At 34.6% G+C, this 20750-nt stretch overlaps 1 protein-coding gene and 1 long non-coding RNA gene across 2 annotated transcripts; both read right to left on the reverse strand.

Annotated features, from left to right (window-relative positions):
* Positions 1-550: 550 nt before the first annotated feature.
* On the reverse strand, positions 551-20262 carry LOC111485067. Its single transcript, XM_023131763.1, has 27 exons — positions 20103-20262; positions 19735-20019; positions 19480-19539; positions 19304-19396; positions 18025-18253; positions 17265-17368; positions 14986-15048; positions 13349-13449; positions 12358-12452; positions 12205-12225; positions 10577-10672; positions 10372-10492; positions 10083-10223; positions 9763-9959; positions 8746-9017; positions 8408-8509; positions 6623-6799; positions 6320-6508; positions 5564-5805; positions 5316-5462; positions 4080-4296; positions 3384-3512; positions 3140-3280; positions 2677-2736; positions 2421-2597; positions 1558-1617; positions 551-1145 (listed from the first exon to the last, which is right to left on the reverse strand). The coding sequence occupies exons 1-27, from the start codon at positions 20106-20108 to the stop codon at positions 1071-1073; spliced, it is 3600 nt and encodes a 1199-aa protein (XP_022987531.1). The 5' UTR covers positions 20109-20262; the 3' UTR covers positions 551-1070.
* LOC111485076 lies at positions 15477-17258 on the reverse strand. Its single transcript, XR_002718622.1, has 2 exons — positions 15974-17258; positions 15477-15882 (listed from the first exon to the last, which is right to left on the reverse strand). It is a non-coding gene; the product is annotated as an uncharacterized LOC111485076 (long non-coding RNA).
* Positions 20263-20750: the final 488 nt, after the last annotated feature.

A 20750-nucleotide genomic window follows, 5' to 3' on the forward strand; every position in this document is an offset into this window, starting at 1 on the left:
TAAAATTGATATGAATGTTCGAGTTTTAAGTAGAAATAAGGTTTTAATTATAAGATCAATATGAATGTACGAGCTGAAATACTTATGACGGCTCTACTTTATTTAAAGATTCTCTTCTTAGCTTATTGGATCATTTAAAGATTCTCATTGCCAATTTGTTAGCTGACCACCAAAACTGAGAATAGAAGATCAAGGACGTGTTTGGTTAGTAATGTTATGAGAGTAATAGTATCGTTTTCGTTCATATGAACATTCTTATTATAATTATTAAGTAAAATTATCGCTCATAAAATTTGATAAACTTACCTTTATAATAGCATTTAGTGAACTCACTCAAACTCGGAACCGTACATAACCTACAAAACAAAAATTCACAAGTAATCTCCTAATTCTACAAAAAAAAAAAACTCGATCAGTTCAAACAATAAAACATACATTATCAGTTCGAACTTCTAATCTTTATATTTGTTTGAACTAAAAATATAATAATAATAATAATAATAAATAAGTATTGAATATCAAAGAAAAACTGAACACAAAAATAATGAACTTCTCACAAAATCAATCTAAGCGGAGTTCTTATTAGAACAAATGTAATGGCTATAACAAAATACATACACTACACTCTGCATCCAATCTTAGGCAAGAAGCAGTTTCTCACTGTTTCAAGCATGAGCTCTAAATAAAGATCATACTAAAATCTAACTCATTAAGAAACAGTTACATAACACCTTCGTTGCCACGAGTACCATACTACAACACCTTCGTTCGTTGCCACGAGTATCATACCAAAAAAACGACGAATAACAAAGCAAACATCATATATATGGATGCAACAACAAAGTTAATAAACAAACCAATTGCAGTAGCCAGCTACAGAACCAGTTGATACATCATGGAGGAGGCACCGCTAAAGAAAATGGGGGATGTGGACGAGTCGATGGAGGAGACAGATAAAGAACGGAGAGGGAGAAGGCTTCGCAAGGCATGCCATGATGTCGAGATGTATCGATGGAGTCACATGAGCAGGAGACAAAGGAACTTTCTGGTCAGATTTCACACCATTGGAATCAAGATTGATTAACATAAAGGACAGGGACCAGCCCTGCCATTTTCCCATCCCTTCCAGGGCGTTTCTTTTTCACCTGCAACAGTAATGACAGTACATCAGTTCTAATAGCATAATTGCCTTCAGGTAGACAATTTATCAACCAAAGACAATTTCTTTAGTCTTCGTTGGGAGATAAATCACGTTCACTCGTCATCTTTAATCAACCAAACGTAAACTATCACGCGTTAAGAATACTAGTCCAGTTTTCATGGTTTGAAGAATGATGTGCACTATATAGTAAACTAAGATTATGCTTAATAAGTTACATTCTTCGTGTGATTTCATGACAACTTGTGCTGTGTGAACACGATTACGAGCTAGTTGGTGAACTACTAACTGTGCCCGCACAGTTCAAGTCCTCACGGAATCATACGCGATGCATAGAAGCTGCAAAGATTTGAGAAGTATTTCTTAAAAAAGAAAGTGTCTGCTTTCATTATACTCACATAAAACCAGCCGTCTACTTCGTACTCAATTTCAACTTCTTCACCAGCTGTTAAACTTAGCTGCAAGGTAAGAAACAACAGTCAGATAAAAAACGTCAGTTAAGAAATGAACAGATTTAAGAATAGAAGACAGAAGACATCTAAACGAGGTGATCAACTTTCAACAATAAAATATAAAACCAATAAAAGGAAAACAAAAAAGTAAACCAATAAAATCCTAAATAAGTGATCCGAAATTTAGATTTTGTTTTATGTTTTTGAATTCACTGAATCAAATAGACTTAACAAATATTTGTTTGGAGACTTATAGTTCAAAACCAATTTTAGATTGTGATCCAAACAATAAAATTTTTGAAAACTCAATATTTTATATATTTAAAGTTATTATGAAACTGTAAAATAATAACTATACTAATATTTATGACATATAACACTTAAGAATAGTTGAGATTCAAAGTGGCTAGTTAGACTAGTTTACGACAGACGACTGATAGTTGGCTAGTTAGACTAGCCAAAGCTTTATAAATAATGGGAAATCTTTAGTTTTTCGATTTTGACAGATCTTATGTAACTTGTGTTTTAAATTCAACTTGTCTGGACAAAAATAAAACCAGATTCACCCATCCAATTAGTATTTCTTACAACTTGAAAAGGTTTAAATGTACCTTCTGTATCATGGAAAGCACATTTTTTAACAGTGATATTATTAAGGTTGGTTTGTATTATAGCATCAAAGCTTAGTGCTTGGGTATCGCTTGGGGTTTCTCCCAGTTCTTGGCACCCCTTGCACCTTCTCTATCCTTTCCTTGAGAAAAAGGAAAAGCAAAAGTGAACTACAATATGATCGTAAAAGAGCAGGTTACCTCATCATCACCACCAGCAGTGAAGTCGTAGAGAGCAGATCCATGTTGTGGATTTCCAGAAGAGGGACGCTCTTCTTGAGATCCAAAACTCTGTGAACCACGCCCTGCTAATGGGTTCTCAAATGATTCGTACCTCTGCATATGCGGAGGTGAGTAAGGAGGGGGATCTTCCCTGATCTGAGAAGCATGAAGAGTTTGACGATAAGTGGAAACTATTTAACAAAAAACTACAAAAGACAAGGAACAAATTTCTAACCGGAGAATTTAAACCCTCGTGTATTGTTGGATTGCTAAACCTGCTCGCTCCTGATCTTTCCTGGAGATTATTAATATGGATCACAAATGAAAAAAGTAAGTAGCAGCAATGCAACAAGTTATAATTGAATCCTAAAGCAAAATGCAGAAACATGCCAGTCAAATTCAGGAATGTAAAATTAAGTTCATACATGTTAGGCTCTGCCAGACAGTTGAAAAAAGCTAGTCACAATTTATATCTCAGGTAGAATATTGTAGTCATTTACAATCAGGTTTTTTTTATGAGAAAACCTGCTTTCCTATCCTAATAATCAGATAACAAAATACTCATATCCTAGACACTGCAAATCGAAAAGGAACTAGTTGTGATATGATCCACTTAATATTAGTTTCTCTTTTCCATTAGAAACATAACTTCCATTTCCAATTTTTCTATATCGAAAGAAACTTTTAGTCTGTCATACCGAGGTTTGGGTACCACCATAGGAAGGTCGGGAACTAAACAGTGAAGGATAGCTCATTCCACCAAAGTGAGAAGATATGGAAGTTTCAACTGAACCTGTTGACTCGGGAGAGGATGTCCCAGATGACCGTGCATCATCTTCCTGAAATTCAAAAGAATACACAGTCAAACATATCCACAAACTCAGTCCAACACTCACCATACTGCAAACTCTACCTACTACATGGAGAAGTAAAGTATACTACCTCTAGTTCATTAGTCTCTAAAAGAGTCTTTGCCCACATGTCATCATAACTAACAGATGGCCTCGAGATCATATTCTCTTCATCAACATCAGGTGCATCAGTTCCAGCTCCAGCAAGAAATTCATTAACCTAATGGAAAGTAAAAATGAGATGAATCTCTGTTAATAGAGACAGAAGGCCAATTAGAACAAAAACATTTGGTCAGACTTGAAAAAGTACCTTCAAACTCATCCTTTAAAAAAATTAGGAGGAAAAAACCCTAGTCTTGATTAGCAATTCAAAGTATAATACATCTTACAGCTTCAATAAAGCATTTAATTTCATGAAATCATTATTAGTAGACGTTCAATGCTAGAGATCTGGACGTTAATTATTACTAGAGGTCTGTGGAGTATGCAATGTTTTTTATTACCAATATTTTTTTAGAAGAAACTACATGAATTTAACCTTAGACTTATTCCTGAATCAAAAATGTTCAGACACCAATGCAAGAAAAACGTAAATGGAGCACCACCCAAAAGCATTTATGGAAGGGTAAACGATGAAGATAATAAAAACTTGACAATTAAGTTAAAAGAAGCACTCCAACCCCTCAACTCAGGAGTTAACAGAACTCAGAGAAACAAACCAAGACACATTGAAATCTGTTGGTATATGTAGTAGACAATAATTTCACTAGCACTCTAAAAGACATACTCTGCTCATTGCTGGTGCACTGCTTCCCAAGAGTCCATCATCACCAAGATTTGCTGCCCAAGCATTCACTAGGTCGTCATCAAGAGCATCTGGCTCATTGGTTGCAGGTTTTGATTCATAAATAAGGTCAGAAATGCCAGTAGCAACAGCTGGATCGCTCAAACCAGTTGATGCGCTTATATTGTGTCGTGTCCGATAGATGTCTATCAGCTTTGCACTGAAAATTTGAGAATCAAATCAAGTTTAAAAATAATAAAATTGATGTGGTAATAAACATGACAAACGGTGCTCCTTTATTTCTCTATGTACTAAAAAAAGTCAACTTGGACATGTTTATTCATTTAAATGAATAGGAAAACAAGCCAAAATTAGCCTTAGACATAATAGAGTAACTAGATATCTTTTGCTTATTCCATTTTGAGTAGAAAATTAGTCTTCAACAAACAGAATTCTCATCTTATTAGATCCTTTTGTTGCATGTTTTAGATTAATGTTGCAGGTTATTTTTTTAAGTGCATAATCAGCTGATCTTCCCGGATGTTTTATCATATTTCTTAAGTTATGCCCGCTACGGGAAAACCTGATGTTCATAAAATGTATCATCCTTTGATATAAGTAATTGGGAAAGAATAACAATGAGAATGAATATTTTCCAACTTCCCTACCTAAACCACTTGGCTATCAAAGCAAAACCATAAAATCCCAATTGAAACAATCAAAAAATTCTTTGAAATTTATTTTCCTAAATCCCCATCTCTCTCACTTTCTCATTGATTTTTTCCTAAATCCATTGGCGATCCAAATAAAACCACACAATCCCTCCGTCCAAGTACACACCCAACCAAAAAAAGTCTACTCAGTTATTGATTATTGTGCATAGATTGAATGACACCTAGACAGAATCCTGATAAAAAAAACTGATATCAGGAAATAAGACAAACACAAAAAAAAAATTGTATTAATCAATTGGAAAAGAATAACATAAAGGTAAACTGGTCCAAATGAAAAAAAATGTTTTCTGTCTGCAGATGTTATGGTCTAAGATTCTAAGTGGTGTAAATAGAGAGCAATAGAATGTTCGGTGTAAAAGAATACTAAGAAAATAGAAATGTTCTTATCAACACAAAAACCTCACTCCAAAAGAAACTTTAAGACATTATCAGTATATGATATTGGTTCATTTTAAATAAAAGGAGGATATTGGAAATACAAAAGAAAAGAAAAGAAAAGAATTACCTTATTGGCCCCAGAGGTAGGTACTTTGCTCTAGGGACGTAACAAAATAGTGAGACAAGATCCAACAATTTTTCATGAGTCTCGTATAGCTTCTTAAGTTCCTCTTCCGTCCATTCCTTTTTAGCATTGTCATGGTAGCGAATATCTCTGTTTGTGCAGGAACATTTCATCAATGCTCGTGATAGAAATGGGAAATTTGAAAGAAAAACGCATGAGAAAAGACAGGAGGGAAGAATTTGAGCTTATACTTGATCAATTCATCTTGAGCTCGATACATTTCATCAAGAACTTTTATCATTGGACTTATTAGAACTCCAAGGCCAGTACCACTGGCCCCCTGATCTTCACCATTGCTAAGATGCATCTCTGAAAATTGAGACAGTATACCACCTTGTGCTAAAGAATGTAAGAAGTCATATATCTGAAGCCTATATGGCTCACCGGACCTGATTGCCACTGTTGTAAGAGCTTGAGCAGCAATTAGACGAATCTGAATCATCCAAAGAAGTTTAATATAAAAAACAAAGAATTTTAGTAAAGGCCTAATATTAATAGATTGAATAAATTCAATACTAAGCAATTCCAGGCTATTTTAAAATGAAGCATAAATTTGGAGCAGTATACATTCTGAATTTAATAATCTTCCTAAAACTTCAGCCGCCAGTGCAGGCATACATGTAGAGTTCTGTAGATGTTCTTTTCATTGGCATTTTTGTTCTTCTACTCCCGAGCCAAATCACATCCTTCTTTGTACTTCTTTATTAACAATAGCTTTTTTGTACAAAAAACTTTCATAGCCATATGAAGCACAATAGATTTAATAAGATATTAATTCGGTGTAGCAAAAATGTTCAACTTATTTCCAACGTACACCCTCAACATAGTTGTGTAGTAACGTTCCATTTTGAGATGGAGAGAATAAAGTCACATTTACTAAATCTGCCAAAATCATAGTAACATCGATGAAAGACTTGGCTCAATTAACCAATAAAGTGGAGCAATACCTCCCAGCTTCCACTGAAGGCACTCCTCTGAAGACGAGTCAATGCACCAGCCAGTGTAGGATTGCGAGAGCCAGCAGCAGCAACCATTTTGTCTGCATCTAACATCATCAATGCTGTACCAGGAGGAGTTGCTGATTCCCAAGCATACTCTGACGCTGCATAATTTGCATTCTCTCCAAGAAACCACACCTGAAGGAATTAATCTAAAATCATCAACATAAAAGGAATAAATTTATAGCATGTTTATTAACAAAAACCAAGTGCAAAGCAAAAACAAATGGGAATATTAAAAAAGGTGCTTACTGCAGCTTGCACTAATCTCTGTAAAGCCAGTGCTGACTTAGGATCAGAAGCTGCAACACAGTCCACCGAAGTAACGGAGGTCATAGAGTCAGGTTGTGGTGGAGGAAGATCTAGAACTAGGGTTACTGCTTCCAGCGCTGTGTGCTTCCAGTCAGGACCAGCTCCAACAAGGCACGTCTGTTAATGGAATAAAAAAATGCCTCATTTTTTTCTGATGCAATCTATTATTGAAAAGCAACAAAATAAAAGAGGAAGATAGAACCACACCCGTAGCAGCCAATCAGAAAAAGGTGTCCCGTTTAGTGAGAATAGGAAAACACTAGTTACAAATTTCTTTGGACAGCATGCACCAACATAGAAGCAAAGAAACATTGCAACTACAAACCAAAACTAGAATTGAAAAGCCAGATGGTGATCCCATCTAAAACGGATTTCAAACCAATTTAAGGAAGCCATTTCCAGGGCCTAGGAAATTATGCCAACAGCTGCACAGAATTGAAACTTCAACATCCCACCTACCCCAAATTCCGGTCGGCAGAAATCCCCATGTCTAAGTTTATCACAACCGACTTGAACTGCTGCTTCAATAGTTCCTTAATAAGAGAACAACAAGCTTTCTCCCAGATTTGATATTACATTAGCAAATCAATAATATATTCTATCAATTCCTGCATGCTCATTTTACTTACACTACACAAGATTATGAGTAATGCGGTAGCTTTGTAATCACAAATTTACAATGTTATCTCACAGGATTGCTGCTCTTAATGTTAAAATCCTGCAAACTAGATTTATCCAGACTAATTCACAAATTCCAAGAACGACATCGATTTATGCCTCCACACTAGAATCAGCAACTATATAAGTTTTTTGTTTCTCAATATTACCAAAATTTCTCTGGAGAGCATGCAACATCTAGAAATGGATATCCTATTATCAAAAGAACCTATCCGTAGGCATTAGTATATGCCTTTGCATTGATATTTCAACCACAAACATAAGATGCCTATTCCCAAGGCCTCCTTTGAAGCATCTAAAACATCTTTAATAATGTGATCCCCATTAGGCTAACGCATGAACTTCCACCAATCCAAGTACAAAATGTAAGAATCAGCACAACAATAAAGTTGCCTTCCCATTCATCAGTGCTATTTTCTATCCACAAGGACCGCCAACTTCCAAGGACGAGAGACGACTTTTTGGCTCAATTTCATACAAGCCTTCTATGGTCTTTATGGCTTTTCTTAGATACACAACAGAACTTCAAAATTTTTACATCTTTTGTTACTTTTACCACTCTTGCTTGGTGTAAATTGGTCTCCCCCTTTTAGTAATTATGATTTAAGCTCTCTTACAGCCCATTGGATTTTTTTTATTTGTGTAATCATATCAACACAAATTTCATTTTGTAATCAATGAAATTATTTGCTTCCTATCAAAAGGAAAAAAAAAAAAAAAAAAAAAAAAAAAAAAAAAAAAAAAAAAAAAAAAAAAAAAAAAAGCACCATCAAAGAGCTCTAGCCACCTATTGTCAGTTCAACATATTTTACTTTTAACAAAAAAACCCATAATGATAAAGAGAATTGGTATTTTTTGCAATAATAGTTCTACTCTCTGTTTACTAGCTAGAAGATTAGTTTGACAATTCAGTTCCTTGACAATCATACCAGCAGTGTTGTCTAACAGAACTACAATTTTTTCCTAAATAAGCTAAAAAATTCATTGGTAAACTCAAAACACAATAAATTTCAAACATGAAACTCAGAAAAGTGAATAATCACTTACTTTCCATAGTAGTTGCAAGACATCCGCATCAATCTTCCCAGGAACTTTAGTGGCAAAAACTCGAGCGATTTGAAGAAGAGTGACAGCCATATCAGGGGTTGCCTAAAAACATACATAAGTGCATATACATTACTGGAAATATTCTAAATACACAAATTATACGTAGTACTCAAAGACTGCCTTCACTCTTCTTCACATTGCAAAGTTAAAAATAGATTAAACTAAATTTATAAGTGTTACCCCAAAGATAGGAATAAAAGCAAGAACGTCATTAAAAGTGAAAAATAAAAAGTCAAAGCCCAAACACAAAAAGAGAATGTTTTATATACAAAACATACCTTAAACCGAGCATGCAAAGTAAGCAAAATATCATTTAAGAGTGCTGCTGGCCAGGCTGGGTCAGAAAGCTCTGATGCAATAATGGATTCAAGTTCATCAAATGAATCATAGGGACTTTGCATCCATATCAAGGCCTTAATTACCATGGCTCGAACAAAGACACATTCACATGCTACTGTTGTTCGCACTACTTCCATCAATGAAGCCAGCAAACTAGCAATTGTATCTTTCTCACCCCTTCCATTTGCTACCGAAGCAGTTCTCCGTATACCTGGGAGAAGAGGATGACAATAAATAAAATAAAATAAATCAACAAAGGATCTAGCAATCCAAAGAGAACTATACTTGGCAAGATTCAAAATGGACTCATGGAGCAATTTGGTAATTTCACACGGTTGAAGGGATTAAAAAAGTTACTATGGCAAAAACGAAAAGAAAAAAAAAGTAATGCAAACACACAAATGTTTCCGTTTCTTCAATGACTTTGTTTGCTAAAGTAGGGTTCGAAATCCTTTTATTTATACCAACAGGAATGCATTTATCCAAATAATCCTTACTATGTTCTTTTATTAGAAACCAAAGAGGAACAGTCAATCAAGAAGACCCCATGCCATCCTAGGTATACAGCCTTCTTGATTTCACAGAGAATTTTATTCTTTAAAACAAGAAACAACATGAAATGAAAAGAGACTAATGCTCAAAGGATATGAATTACACAAAGGAGATTTCACACAGGACTTGTTTCTCTTACGTTCTTTAAGTAACATCAAAAACAAAAGGGGAAAAAATCACGACTGTTGAGTGAAAGTATCTTAATCATGCAATTCCTCAAGTTAAATAATTCTCAACCAGGCAGCTTTGCTTCATGAGACATCTAAAATTTAGCAACTTTGGGTCAACTGGCAGATTTTTTATACTGCTTTCCAGATGAAAAATGTATACATAATAGTTTTCTTTTATTAAAAATAGATAAAATACGAAGATGTAGTGAAAGGTGTGAACAAAGAGACAATTACTCTCAGGTTGTGAGTTTTCGTTAGCATCTGAATCCTGAGAATCAGCAGCCTCGGAAAATGAATTAACAAAAGCCCCTTCATCGATATCCTGTAGGCCTAAGGAAAATGCAGCAGCTCGACTTCTTCCCATCTCTTGCACGACTCTTGCGGCCGCATGAAGAACAGGCCTTGAGAAACTACGAAATGAACTTTCTAACCTGCACCCAAAGCACATTCCAGATAAAAGAATTACAGTTTTTCCCCCTTGAAAGGCAGGCACATTTACATCTGATGAGCAAAATATTAAATCCATTCAAGCCATAATGAAAGTGGACTACGACCTTCTCATTACAAGTTTGATGAGAGGTTGAGGACGTCTAATCTTCTGAGATTTATCTTTGGAAGTTTCCTTTGATGGCGCTTCTGGTAGTTTGAGAAACTCCCTTGTCAGACGATACCAACCAGCAGCTCGCTCTTCAGTCCTAAAATAAACAAAAATAAGTATACATGTGGTAAAAAGAAAAAAACACAAGACAACAGCAAAGAAGTGAAAATTGACGGCTAGGGAAGTATCTATTTCGCAATTTTTAAAAATTAAATTAAATTTTTTAAAAAAAATCTTCTACTTACCTATCCATGTTGTCTGATTTGCCAAGTACGCATAAGATTGCCTCAAAACATACCCTTTCACTGGGATCGAGAAGAAGCTGATAAAGCACTGTGTTGAACTGTGACTTAATATCTGGCCGCTCTATACAAATCAATTTCACAAAAATTACTATGATATTGAAAAGCTAAAAATATAATGTCCACGGACTTCAATTTCAGCTTTTACCGTCCAATGCCCGAGCTCTGGATATTGAGTGGCACAGCCGTGCTAGTGAAACCCTAGCCATAACATCATGTAAATGGAGAACATCCAGCAATGCTCCTAAATGTGAAGATAAAGTAAATTTTAACAAATGGCACACTTCTTGACAATGTAATTGAACCAACCCATAAGCTGCAGAAAGTGGGGCAAAAAAGTGTACAAGAGACAATTCATCAATAAAATGAGGGTTACTCCATGTTCATGGAACATTTTTTTCACTTGACTCTGTCCTTCTCATCAAAGGCAAGACGTAAACTTTATGTATAAGTTTATATATATGCAAATATCTCAGTAAAGAATGACTTGTAATATTGCTTCAAAGGCACATAGCTTTTTTATTATTATTATAAAATATAAGCCTTGAAAAAAAATAATTTATACACCTCAATTTGGAAGTTGTATCAATTAAAATCTCAATCTCAAACTAATAATTGTATCAATTTTGGACTCTCACAAATGAATCAATTTAAATTACCCACTAAAATTTTGTTTTAAACCGTTAATGCATAACTTTCACACGTGCATATAAAATTTGTTTTAAATGTAAGAGTTAATGTAAATTAGAGAGAAATCCGATAATCAAAAAGATAGTATTAATTTTTCATCATTTCATCTTCCACTATTTTTCTTTACTTATTTAGAAATAATTATGTGATAATTTTTCTTACTACTTTTGTGAGATTTTGGGAGAACAATAATTTTATTTTGATGATTTTGAGCTGATTTTAACCGAATTTAGTGAATGGCTAATCATTGGGTCTAACTAAACTAATTCACGAAAATTTTAGTGTTTAAACTGATACAATTACTAGTTTTGAGTTTTGATTGATATAAACCCTTAAACTTTTAGGAATATAAATCAATTTTTTTCTAAATTTCTTTTAATACTATGATGAGAAGTTAAAAATGGTTTGTGACTAAGGCTTCTAGCATATAACCAAAAAATAAACACAAAGTAATTTACTAAAAAATATAGCTATACAGCACATACCATTTCAATATACCAAGGAACTTAATATGGGGGATCCACTTATTCTTATCTCTTGCCCTTTTTCCTACAAATACAGGTCCTATATTCATGATACTTTCAACTGGCGCAATGTGTTCCCATTTAACATGCAAGATCTCCTAGCTACAACTTTTGTGGGGCACCCTTTTAGAAAGGAGAAAAATGTCCTATGGCTCACATTAACAGAGCACTTTTTTTGGAAGTTTGGCTGGAGAGAAATAACTGGACCTTCGGAATCTTTCAACACATTCTTAAATTTGGTTCTTTTTGTGGTTTTATATTATCAGTATAAATGCATGCATCCATTTTCTGAATATAGACTAAACTTTATTCGCTAGGGGAAAAGTTTTTTTTAACTCCACCTCGGCATTTGGGGAATTTCTCTGCCCCTTCATTTGTAAAATTTCATTTAATATCTCATTTTCTGTTTTTTTTTTTTAAACAAGAATTTCATTTTCTGTAATTAAAACAAGAAGAAGAAGAAGAAGAGATGTTATTTGAAGAAAACCAACAAAATCCAATAAAAACAAAATAAAGGTGGAGAAAACCAGGACAGAGTACTGGCTACAATATAAAAGCATACCTCCAGGTTGTACAAGTTTTCCTGCAAAAAGGCATGGTAAAGTCATTAGATGCATAAACTAGGATCTAATCAAACGTTAGCTAATTTTTAGATGACACATTCTAACAATATCAAGTCCGAAAGAAATGTTAAAAGTAATCAACATAAAATAACCTAGTGACATTGCAACTGCATAAGGATCTCTTGCAGCTAGCTCAGAAAGCATTTCCAATGCATGCCTCACAGCAACTGGATCAGCAAACGACACTCTGCATTTAAATTCAGAAAGAAAAAAAAATTATATTGTAACGAAAGACATCTTGAAAAGATCAATATAAGGTGATCTTAAACATCAAGCACTTTATATAACAAGAGACTACAAGCAAAGTAGCAAAATTAAAATTCTTTCAAATGTAACACTATAGACGATAACAATAATAAAACTTCAAAATAATCAATGCCCAAAATAACAAAACTATCATGCTTATACTTTTTTATTTCTTTCTTTTTTATGTGTGATGCCAAAGCATGCTTTCACTGGGAAAAAAATCAAAGAATAAAAAAGAACAAACAAAAAACCAACCCAACAGAATGAAATGCCCCAAACCCAGAAAAGCCAACAAAAAAGGGGATCCAACCTAAAATGCTGACTTGTTGCCCCCAAGTAATTAAAGTCAACCCTCACACCAATGCTTCTACAATATTTACAATCATCTCAAAAATTCTGTCCCACCCGAAGACAAGCAGGTCTTTCCACCATCTCCACACATCTCTCATTCCCCCAATCTCGATTCTGATTGCAATAAAAAATGATTTGGATGACAAGAATCCTCAAGTATAAGCCAACAAAATAAGTCAATGCCATACATTATGAACCCGACGACATGATAACATCAATAGTCAATGTTACGAGTTATGAATCTGATGACGTGATAGTAAATTTCCAGATATAATCTTTTGTACATCAGGTAGAATCTGAAATGGGCTAGAAGTATTAAAAAATAATAATAATAATAATAGTAAACATATATTCGGTATATGTATTTAAATGGAACTATAAACAAAAGCTTGCTAGGTTCATATTAATTTTTGTTTGTGTCAAAAAAACAAGTAAATGATAAGTTGAAAGTTCTTTAGGCATTCAGATTTCAAATGAGGTTCATACCCCTGGACTGCACGATGCAGAAATGCAGGATTTCCTGGATCAAGGGGAAGTCTTCTCAATGTGCTTAGTGCAGCTTGTTGCAAATTGCTCCTTATGACAGACTACTGAATTGCAAGATGTAAGCAAATAAGTAGACATTATGGACACATGACACAAAAATGACGTGATCTTAGCAATATAACCATGGCAAATATATTATAGCAATGGGAGAAAAAAATGGACAAAGCCCAAATAATTGAAGTGTAGTACGCTTTATATTTGAAAGATTGCATCATATCATGGGTATTTTGTGCATTCAATAATTGCCCCATACTTGTATCCTATGTATCCTATCATTACAAACGTCTCCAGTTGCAAATGAACTAATGGAATGCTATAAAATTTATCCATCAAGACGAACCCCATTTCACATCTAACCTTTCTACAGAATTGTAGAATGGCAGCAATAGTAATTGTTATAAAAAAAATAAAATAAAAAGGAGAGAGAACTAGACCAGGTCATCTACTCAGGAGCATAAACAAATTTAATGAGCCAAAAATTTTATTGTGATTTTTTTTAATAGGAAGCAAAAACCATTCATTGATCTGATGAAGTGGAATGCAAAAGAAGTTCGTATCGATTAATAATTACAAAAAACACTTCCATTGATTAGCGAGGGTAGATAAGCTATAATTACAAAAGGGAAAAGACAATTTTCTCCAAGTAGTAGCTAAAAGGGATAGGATTCTATAAAATAGTTGATATTTTGGCTCTCTTCTGTGAAGATGTGGGTATTGCATTCCAACCCAAGATTCCATAAGAAAGCTCGAACATGATTAAGCTAAAAGATTTGCTAGTCCTTTTTAAATGGATAACCAATAAGTAATAAAGAAATGAGACTAAAGACATCCCCACGCCTTGGAAACTTGCCAGGCCTTTGATCATTGGTGTTTAATTAGGTTGGACTATAAACAAGCTTCAATTAGTTTGAGTTCCAAAAATATTGAACTCAAATAGGTTGGGTTGGTCCAAGGTTTCCTGAAATTACAGTTGAGAATCAACAATGGAAATAGAAATTTTATTGATTACTTGCTGGATAAGAAAATATAGGAAATACTTAAACCAAGGTAAGTCTTTGGAAAAGAAGAAAAAACAAGGATAAAGTTCTTTGGAGTGGGTACAATTTATAGGAAAACAGCTTCAAATAAATTAAAGAAAACAATGTAGACTTAAAATATTTAAGATTAAGAGATGCTTTTTTCATAAAAATCTTCTTTTCAGCAAATCTATAAGTCCCATGTAAAGACATTTTACGAGGATAACATGGCAGTTATATGGAATGAATTTGTATGACATTATTTCTAAAACTAAAGCTTCAGGATCTAAATTGTAATATTTGCACTTCAAGAACCCAACTCTTAATTCAACCTATCAAATCAAAAAATGCAAATATAATGAAAGTTTGGAGATATTAAATTCTGAAGTTTAAAAGTGACAGGAAAGAGCCTCTTGTTTTCTACCTCTTTTTTTTTTCTTTTCTTTTTTTTTTTTTTTTTTTNNGGGGGGGGGGGGGGGGGTTGTGAACATAAAACAGTGTTATATGAAGACAGAAGCAACAAGGGACAGAAACTAGAACAGTTTTTTTGTCAGAAATTACCTCCTTATCGCCACCTTTATTCCCAAGTACCCCTTTCTTGCGTTTTTGCGGGGCATCAGCAACCTGGAAATGGAAATTAAAAAGGGAAATATTTTGAGTGTTTCTACTAGAATCTAAGAAAAACAACGTAAACACCATTTTAAAAGAAGAAGATAGTATCACAAAGGAAAAGCCTTTTGGTGTCTAAGTGCCCAATGTCCAAAAGAAAAACTAAACTTTAATTGAGATAACCTACTGGTTATGTGGATTTTTCTTGAAATATAGATTTTTTTTCAAAAGAAAAAGGTTCAAGGATGAGTTTTAAAAACATTATAAAGAAAGTAAGGAAGAACAGACCAAGCTTGCAAAAACAAAAAGCAAAATCACAAGAAACAGATTTATTGTTGAGAGAAAAAAAAAAATAAAGGATAATTATAAAAAAAATGAAATTTCATTGACAACGCCCATAAAGAAGCATCATAAGTGACCATACTCCAAAACCGTTTTTTTTCTTTTTTTTCTTTTGAGAAACAGAGAATTTAGTGATAAATGAAATATACAAAAGGGGAGGAAATTCTCCCAAACCATCTAACAAAAGCATCTCCACCTTGTAACAAGAGTTTACACTAGAATCCTTAAAGGTATGCAAACGTTTACACCCATATAAAAGCTGTAAAAAGAACCAGTACTAGAAAACTGTTGAAGCATGTAGTGGAGTTGTTGAAAACCCAACTGTTGCAGTGACACCAAATGGCCCAAAATAATCCCTGTTGGTAGCCAACCAGAGGGTTTTTGTTCTGTTCTGTTCTTTTATTTTCTTTTCTTTTCTTTTTCCTATGGAAGGATCCAAGGAGACAGGGGCCAAGAAGTCAGGGATGCTTTCCAAGGGGAGGGAGGGATCAAGGACCAACTAAAAGCCTTCATCATGAAAATCCAGCAGCCATAAGCAAAAGGTCATGAAATAAAAGAGTGGCTTTGAAATTCAGAGTTCTTCTAGAACATGACTCACCAATTAGGAGACAGAAAATCAAAAAGACGTTAGCTTTTGGGGCAGCCAACCACATGGATTCACAAATGGCCAAGTTCCCATTGGAAAAGTTCTCCAATTTCTTTGCAGCAATAAGTTTCATATACTCACAAAGAACGTTGCTGGCCAAATAATTAAACCACTAGTACGAAATGAAGGATTAACAAGCACCTCCTCCATAATGTCCCTTATGACTTCTAGAGGAGCCAAACGCATCCAAAACTATTTTCATATTTTCACAGCATATTCAAACGTGCAAATACATGGTTTAGATCTTCCACCTCCTAGCAGAGCACACAGCATTAGGAGCACACAGCATTAGGAGCACACAACCTTAATGAAGATGTTTTGGATGAAGTAAAAGTAAATGGCATCAACCTCCCCAAAATAACCAACCAAGAGAAAAATACAATCTTCTTCAAGGTTTTAGCCATCCAAGGCAAGGTGAAGAAAAGGGAACTAGGATTCTAGGATGGATCAACCACGGGCAAAGAGAGACCGACAAGATAATATTAGTTGAGAATTTTGTGAAAGATTAAACTACAAGTTTGGTCCCTCAACCTTTAAGTTTGTGATATGTCTTTGAATTTTAAAAGATTATTAATAAATCCCTTAACTTTCCATCTTGTCTAATACAACCCTAAACTTTCAAAAATGTTCAACAAGACATCGACTTATTGCAAAAAAGAATTCACTTTTTTACAAGAGACAGAACTTTCTACACACTTCCTAAAGTTGACCAACTTAAAGACTTCTTCAACACTTTAAGTTTCAAAGACCAATTTGACACGACAATGACAGTTCAAAAACTTATTAGAATGACCTATAAGACAAAATCTCAGATGTTCGAAGACCAAAATTATAATTTAACCCAATACACACACATATGTATGTATGTATGTATGTATGTATGTATGTATTATTTATTCAAAGTCATCACATATTTCTTTCTTTTTTTTTTTAGACCATGGTTTATGGAAACCCTAGGTAGATTCTTTTTTTGGATAAGAGAAAGCCTAGGTAGATTCTCAAGGTGCTAAGTGGATTCTCTTACACTATTCTAGTTTTCCAATTGTCAATGTGAACAGCACCCGAGAATCTGATTGGTTTTCAATCATTAATCTGCATCACTAAACTATTCACTTTTGGTACAATAATTCTTTGAAGTTAAATACTTTACCATCAACCAAGTAAAGAAAATAATGCACATGATTGATTTCAATCTAGCAGAAAAAAAAAACAAAAACTGTGCATATAGCCAGAAAAGACTAACCTTATCGAGAATTGCAAAAACAATTTCATATAGTTGGGACAAAATCTCAGAGCTGCTTGAAGCATAGGTAAGAGCCTTTAGTGCTTGTAGTCTTCTAGCATGAACTTCAAAAGAAAATATAGTGTCAAGAGAAGCTGCAAACATTTTATTTGAGGAATCTCATTTGCTTTAATCAACAGTAAGATAATTCATTCAAGTTCAACAAGATGGACCAACAAAAGAAACAAAAACGAAGCCCTAACCCAGAGTAACACAAAAACTGTAGAAAAAAGATTTCTGCAAACCAATTGTCAGTTATGGAAAACCAAATCAGCTATAATGGTGGCCTAACCAAAGGTTGAACTATTCTCTGCTTCCTATAATAAATGAATAACACACAAAGGATGAAACAAAAGGTAGTACAAATCACATAAGAATAAGATTTGTCAATGCACTGATAGAGCCACAGCTAAAAATTATTGAGAAAGCCCCGAAGTTAATAGGGAATCCAATAAATCACGAACCAGAAACTAGGACCCCATTGTATTTTATTTTGATAAAGAATGGTTTTCAGAGAAGTCACAAATGTATATCTACTAGAGATATTTAAGACATTTATCCTGACTCGCCACTGGATCAGGATGTAAAGAATAGCTGGCAAACATGCTATTTTAATCTAACATCGAAACCAAAGAATCGGGAAAAACATGCAAAGGAAGAGGGGGGGAAATTGTCACCACAGACTACAATAAAAGAAACAAAGCAAAAGAAACCAGCTTACATTCAACATCAGGATTAGAGGCCTCTTTTACAAGCTGATCAACTATTCTTGGTACGACATCAGCTCGAGTCACCCCCCCAACAGCATCAATATCAGCAAGAGCATCCCAATTAGGTGTCGGGATGCCACCACCTGTACTTACACCTTGTGCACCAGTATCTGATAAAATTCTGGCTAAATAATAGTATACATAACGGAGGACACTCCTATCTTCACACTGCTGATTTAACTGTCAAATATACCCGGGGATAAACATTAGCTTTTGCTTTTTCTTTGTTTAAAATTAGATAATAATGAAAAACTATTAATGGAATAAGAGACTCCAACGAGGTATCAAATTCAGAGTCAAATCTTCTGATTCCCTGCCAGTGCAATATTCACCCAACCAAGATAAAGATTTATCATTTGTGCCAGTGCAATATTCCATTGCTACTACGACTTCAGTCTTCTCCTCTTTGTGAAAGGTAAAAATTCCAAAAAAGGTCAAGGATTTTGCACGGGCATATTTTACTAGGGAGACTCAATACCTTGGATTGTGTCCAAAAACATTCTTCCTTCTTCTTGCTCCTGCATTGGTGCATGAATTGTAGGAGGCATAAAGAGGATGTGAACCATTTGATGTGAGAGTGCCAATTCGCAAACTACCTCTGGAATCCTTGCCAGAGGTATTTTGGTGTTAGTGAGGCTTGTAATAGAGATGGGTGGTCTTTGTTAGAGGAGGTGCCCCTGCATCTTCCCGTCAGGGAGAGGGGAAAGTGCTGTGGCATGCAAGTTTCTTAACTATTTTGTGGAGTATTTGGCTTGAGTGGAATGTAGGATCTTTACGGGTGTTGAGAAATTTAGGGAGAAGGTTCAGGAGTTGCTGAGGTCTAATGCTTCTTTTTGGACGTTGATCACTAGATCGTTCTATAAACATGACATCGGTCTTGTTCGTTTGGACTAGAACCCTTTCCTGTAGTTAGTGTCGACATCTTCTTTTTCAGGGGCTTGTATTTAGTACGTCCTTGTATTCTTTCATTTTTCTCAAAGAAACTTTGGTTTCTTACCCAAAAAAGATCATCTTCCAGCAAATTATTTTGACAGATTTAGGATTCATTCATAACCAATTGTTTGGAGGAAAATGTTTGGGATACCATCAGTGTCTTCACGGAAAAAGGTAACAACTAGACCAGTACGAACAAAAAACAAACAGAACTTATCTTACCAATAAACATATACTAGACAAATATGAAGTCATAAAGATTGCTGAATCAAAAAAAGAAAAGAAAGTTCATCGTACCATGAGAAGAGAAGGTGCCAGCGAAGGATCAACTGAATTGTAGACTGCAAGTTTTGGGAATACATGATGCACTAACTGCTTCTGGGAGCTTTTCTATAAAATTTACATAAACATAACAAAGTATAAAATGTTATGCTTCCAAATCACAACAGTAAGAATTGTCACATACTGCTCACCTGATCAGACGCAGCAGCTAGTTCATGGATACTCCTAGCCAATTGGGAATAAGAAACAGGCTGCAAAACGTATCAAGTTGAACAAAACATAAATCAATACAAGTACCAGTACTAACAGTTCGAAGAGTTTCCCTTTAGAAATTAAAATTCCACTTCCAGGTTCCATCCCATTTCTAAATAAACAGAACCTCAGCAACAAAAAAAACAACAACGAAAAGAGGAAAGAGAAAAGCCGTGAAAAATGTAGCAGCTGACCTTCTTCTTGCTCTGTCTCTGCGGCATAATGTTGGTCCTCACAGGATTCAAAGCTGCTTTAGCAGCAGAAATCGTATCATTCTGGATCTGCATCAGTGCCGCCCTCTTAGACCTCTTCTCTCCAGTTGGCTTCCCCAGTGAACTGGGCAGAACACTTGAGGAGGAACTTGAAGATGAACTCATCGTTGATGAAGGGACCGATGAAGCAGCAGTAGAGATCGATCCCGCCGAAGCCGATGATGGGTCGGCAGTTATCAGATCCATTAGCGTCGTCCCCGACGAATCCTGACAGCACACCCAAAAAGCGAATGTTTACAAAGGAAATGACGAAAATGAATTGTCCAGAAAGGGAAGATCTGGTAAAGTACCGCCATGATCGATGGACGAAGCTCTTCCCCCAATTCGATTGATCTTGTTCGACTCTGCTTGCTTGCTATGCTACCTGTTCTTCCACCGCTCCAATTTTCACTGATGTTCGCTGGACATCGCAAGAACAGCAGTTGACAGTTCTAATACCCTTTTCTTTTTCTCTTCTTTTCTTTTCTTTTCTTTTTCTTTTTTTTTTTTTCTTTTTTCGACATATAATTAAACCAATTAGTTGTTTTAATTTTTAAAAAAATATTGAATAAATTATACATTAAATACCACTTTTTTTTTTTTTTAATTCATGAACCTATTAAATTAAAATTTTAAATATCATATATCAATACCAAATAGACACAAATTAAAAAGACGTTTTGGTAGTTTACTAATTTAAAAAATAATAATAATTCTTTGCAAATCAATGGGTTCTTCGAGAAAATAAAAACAATCGAATAACTAAATCACCATCCGATTAACGAGTAAAATAAGTGATTATTTTGATAGTTTAAAATTAGTAAAAAGCAGGAATGAAAAAAGAGATTTGTAAGTGCCCACATCCACCGCCAGTAGATATTGTCTTCTTTTTATTTTTACTTTCGGACTTCCCTCAAGGGTTTAAAACGCATCTGTGAATGTTTCCTCACCCTTATAAA

Source organism: Cucurbita maxima, unplaced genomic scaffold, assembly GCF_002738345.1.
Source record: "Cucurbita maxima cultivar Rimu unplaced genomic scaffold, Cmax_1.0 Cma_Scf00010, whole genome shotgun sequence".
NCBI classification, from domain to species: Eukaryota; Viridiplantae; Streptophyta; class Magnoliopsida; order Cucurbitales; family Cucurbitaceae; genus Cucurbita; species Cucurbita maxima.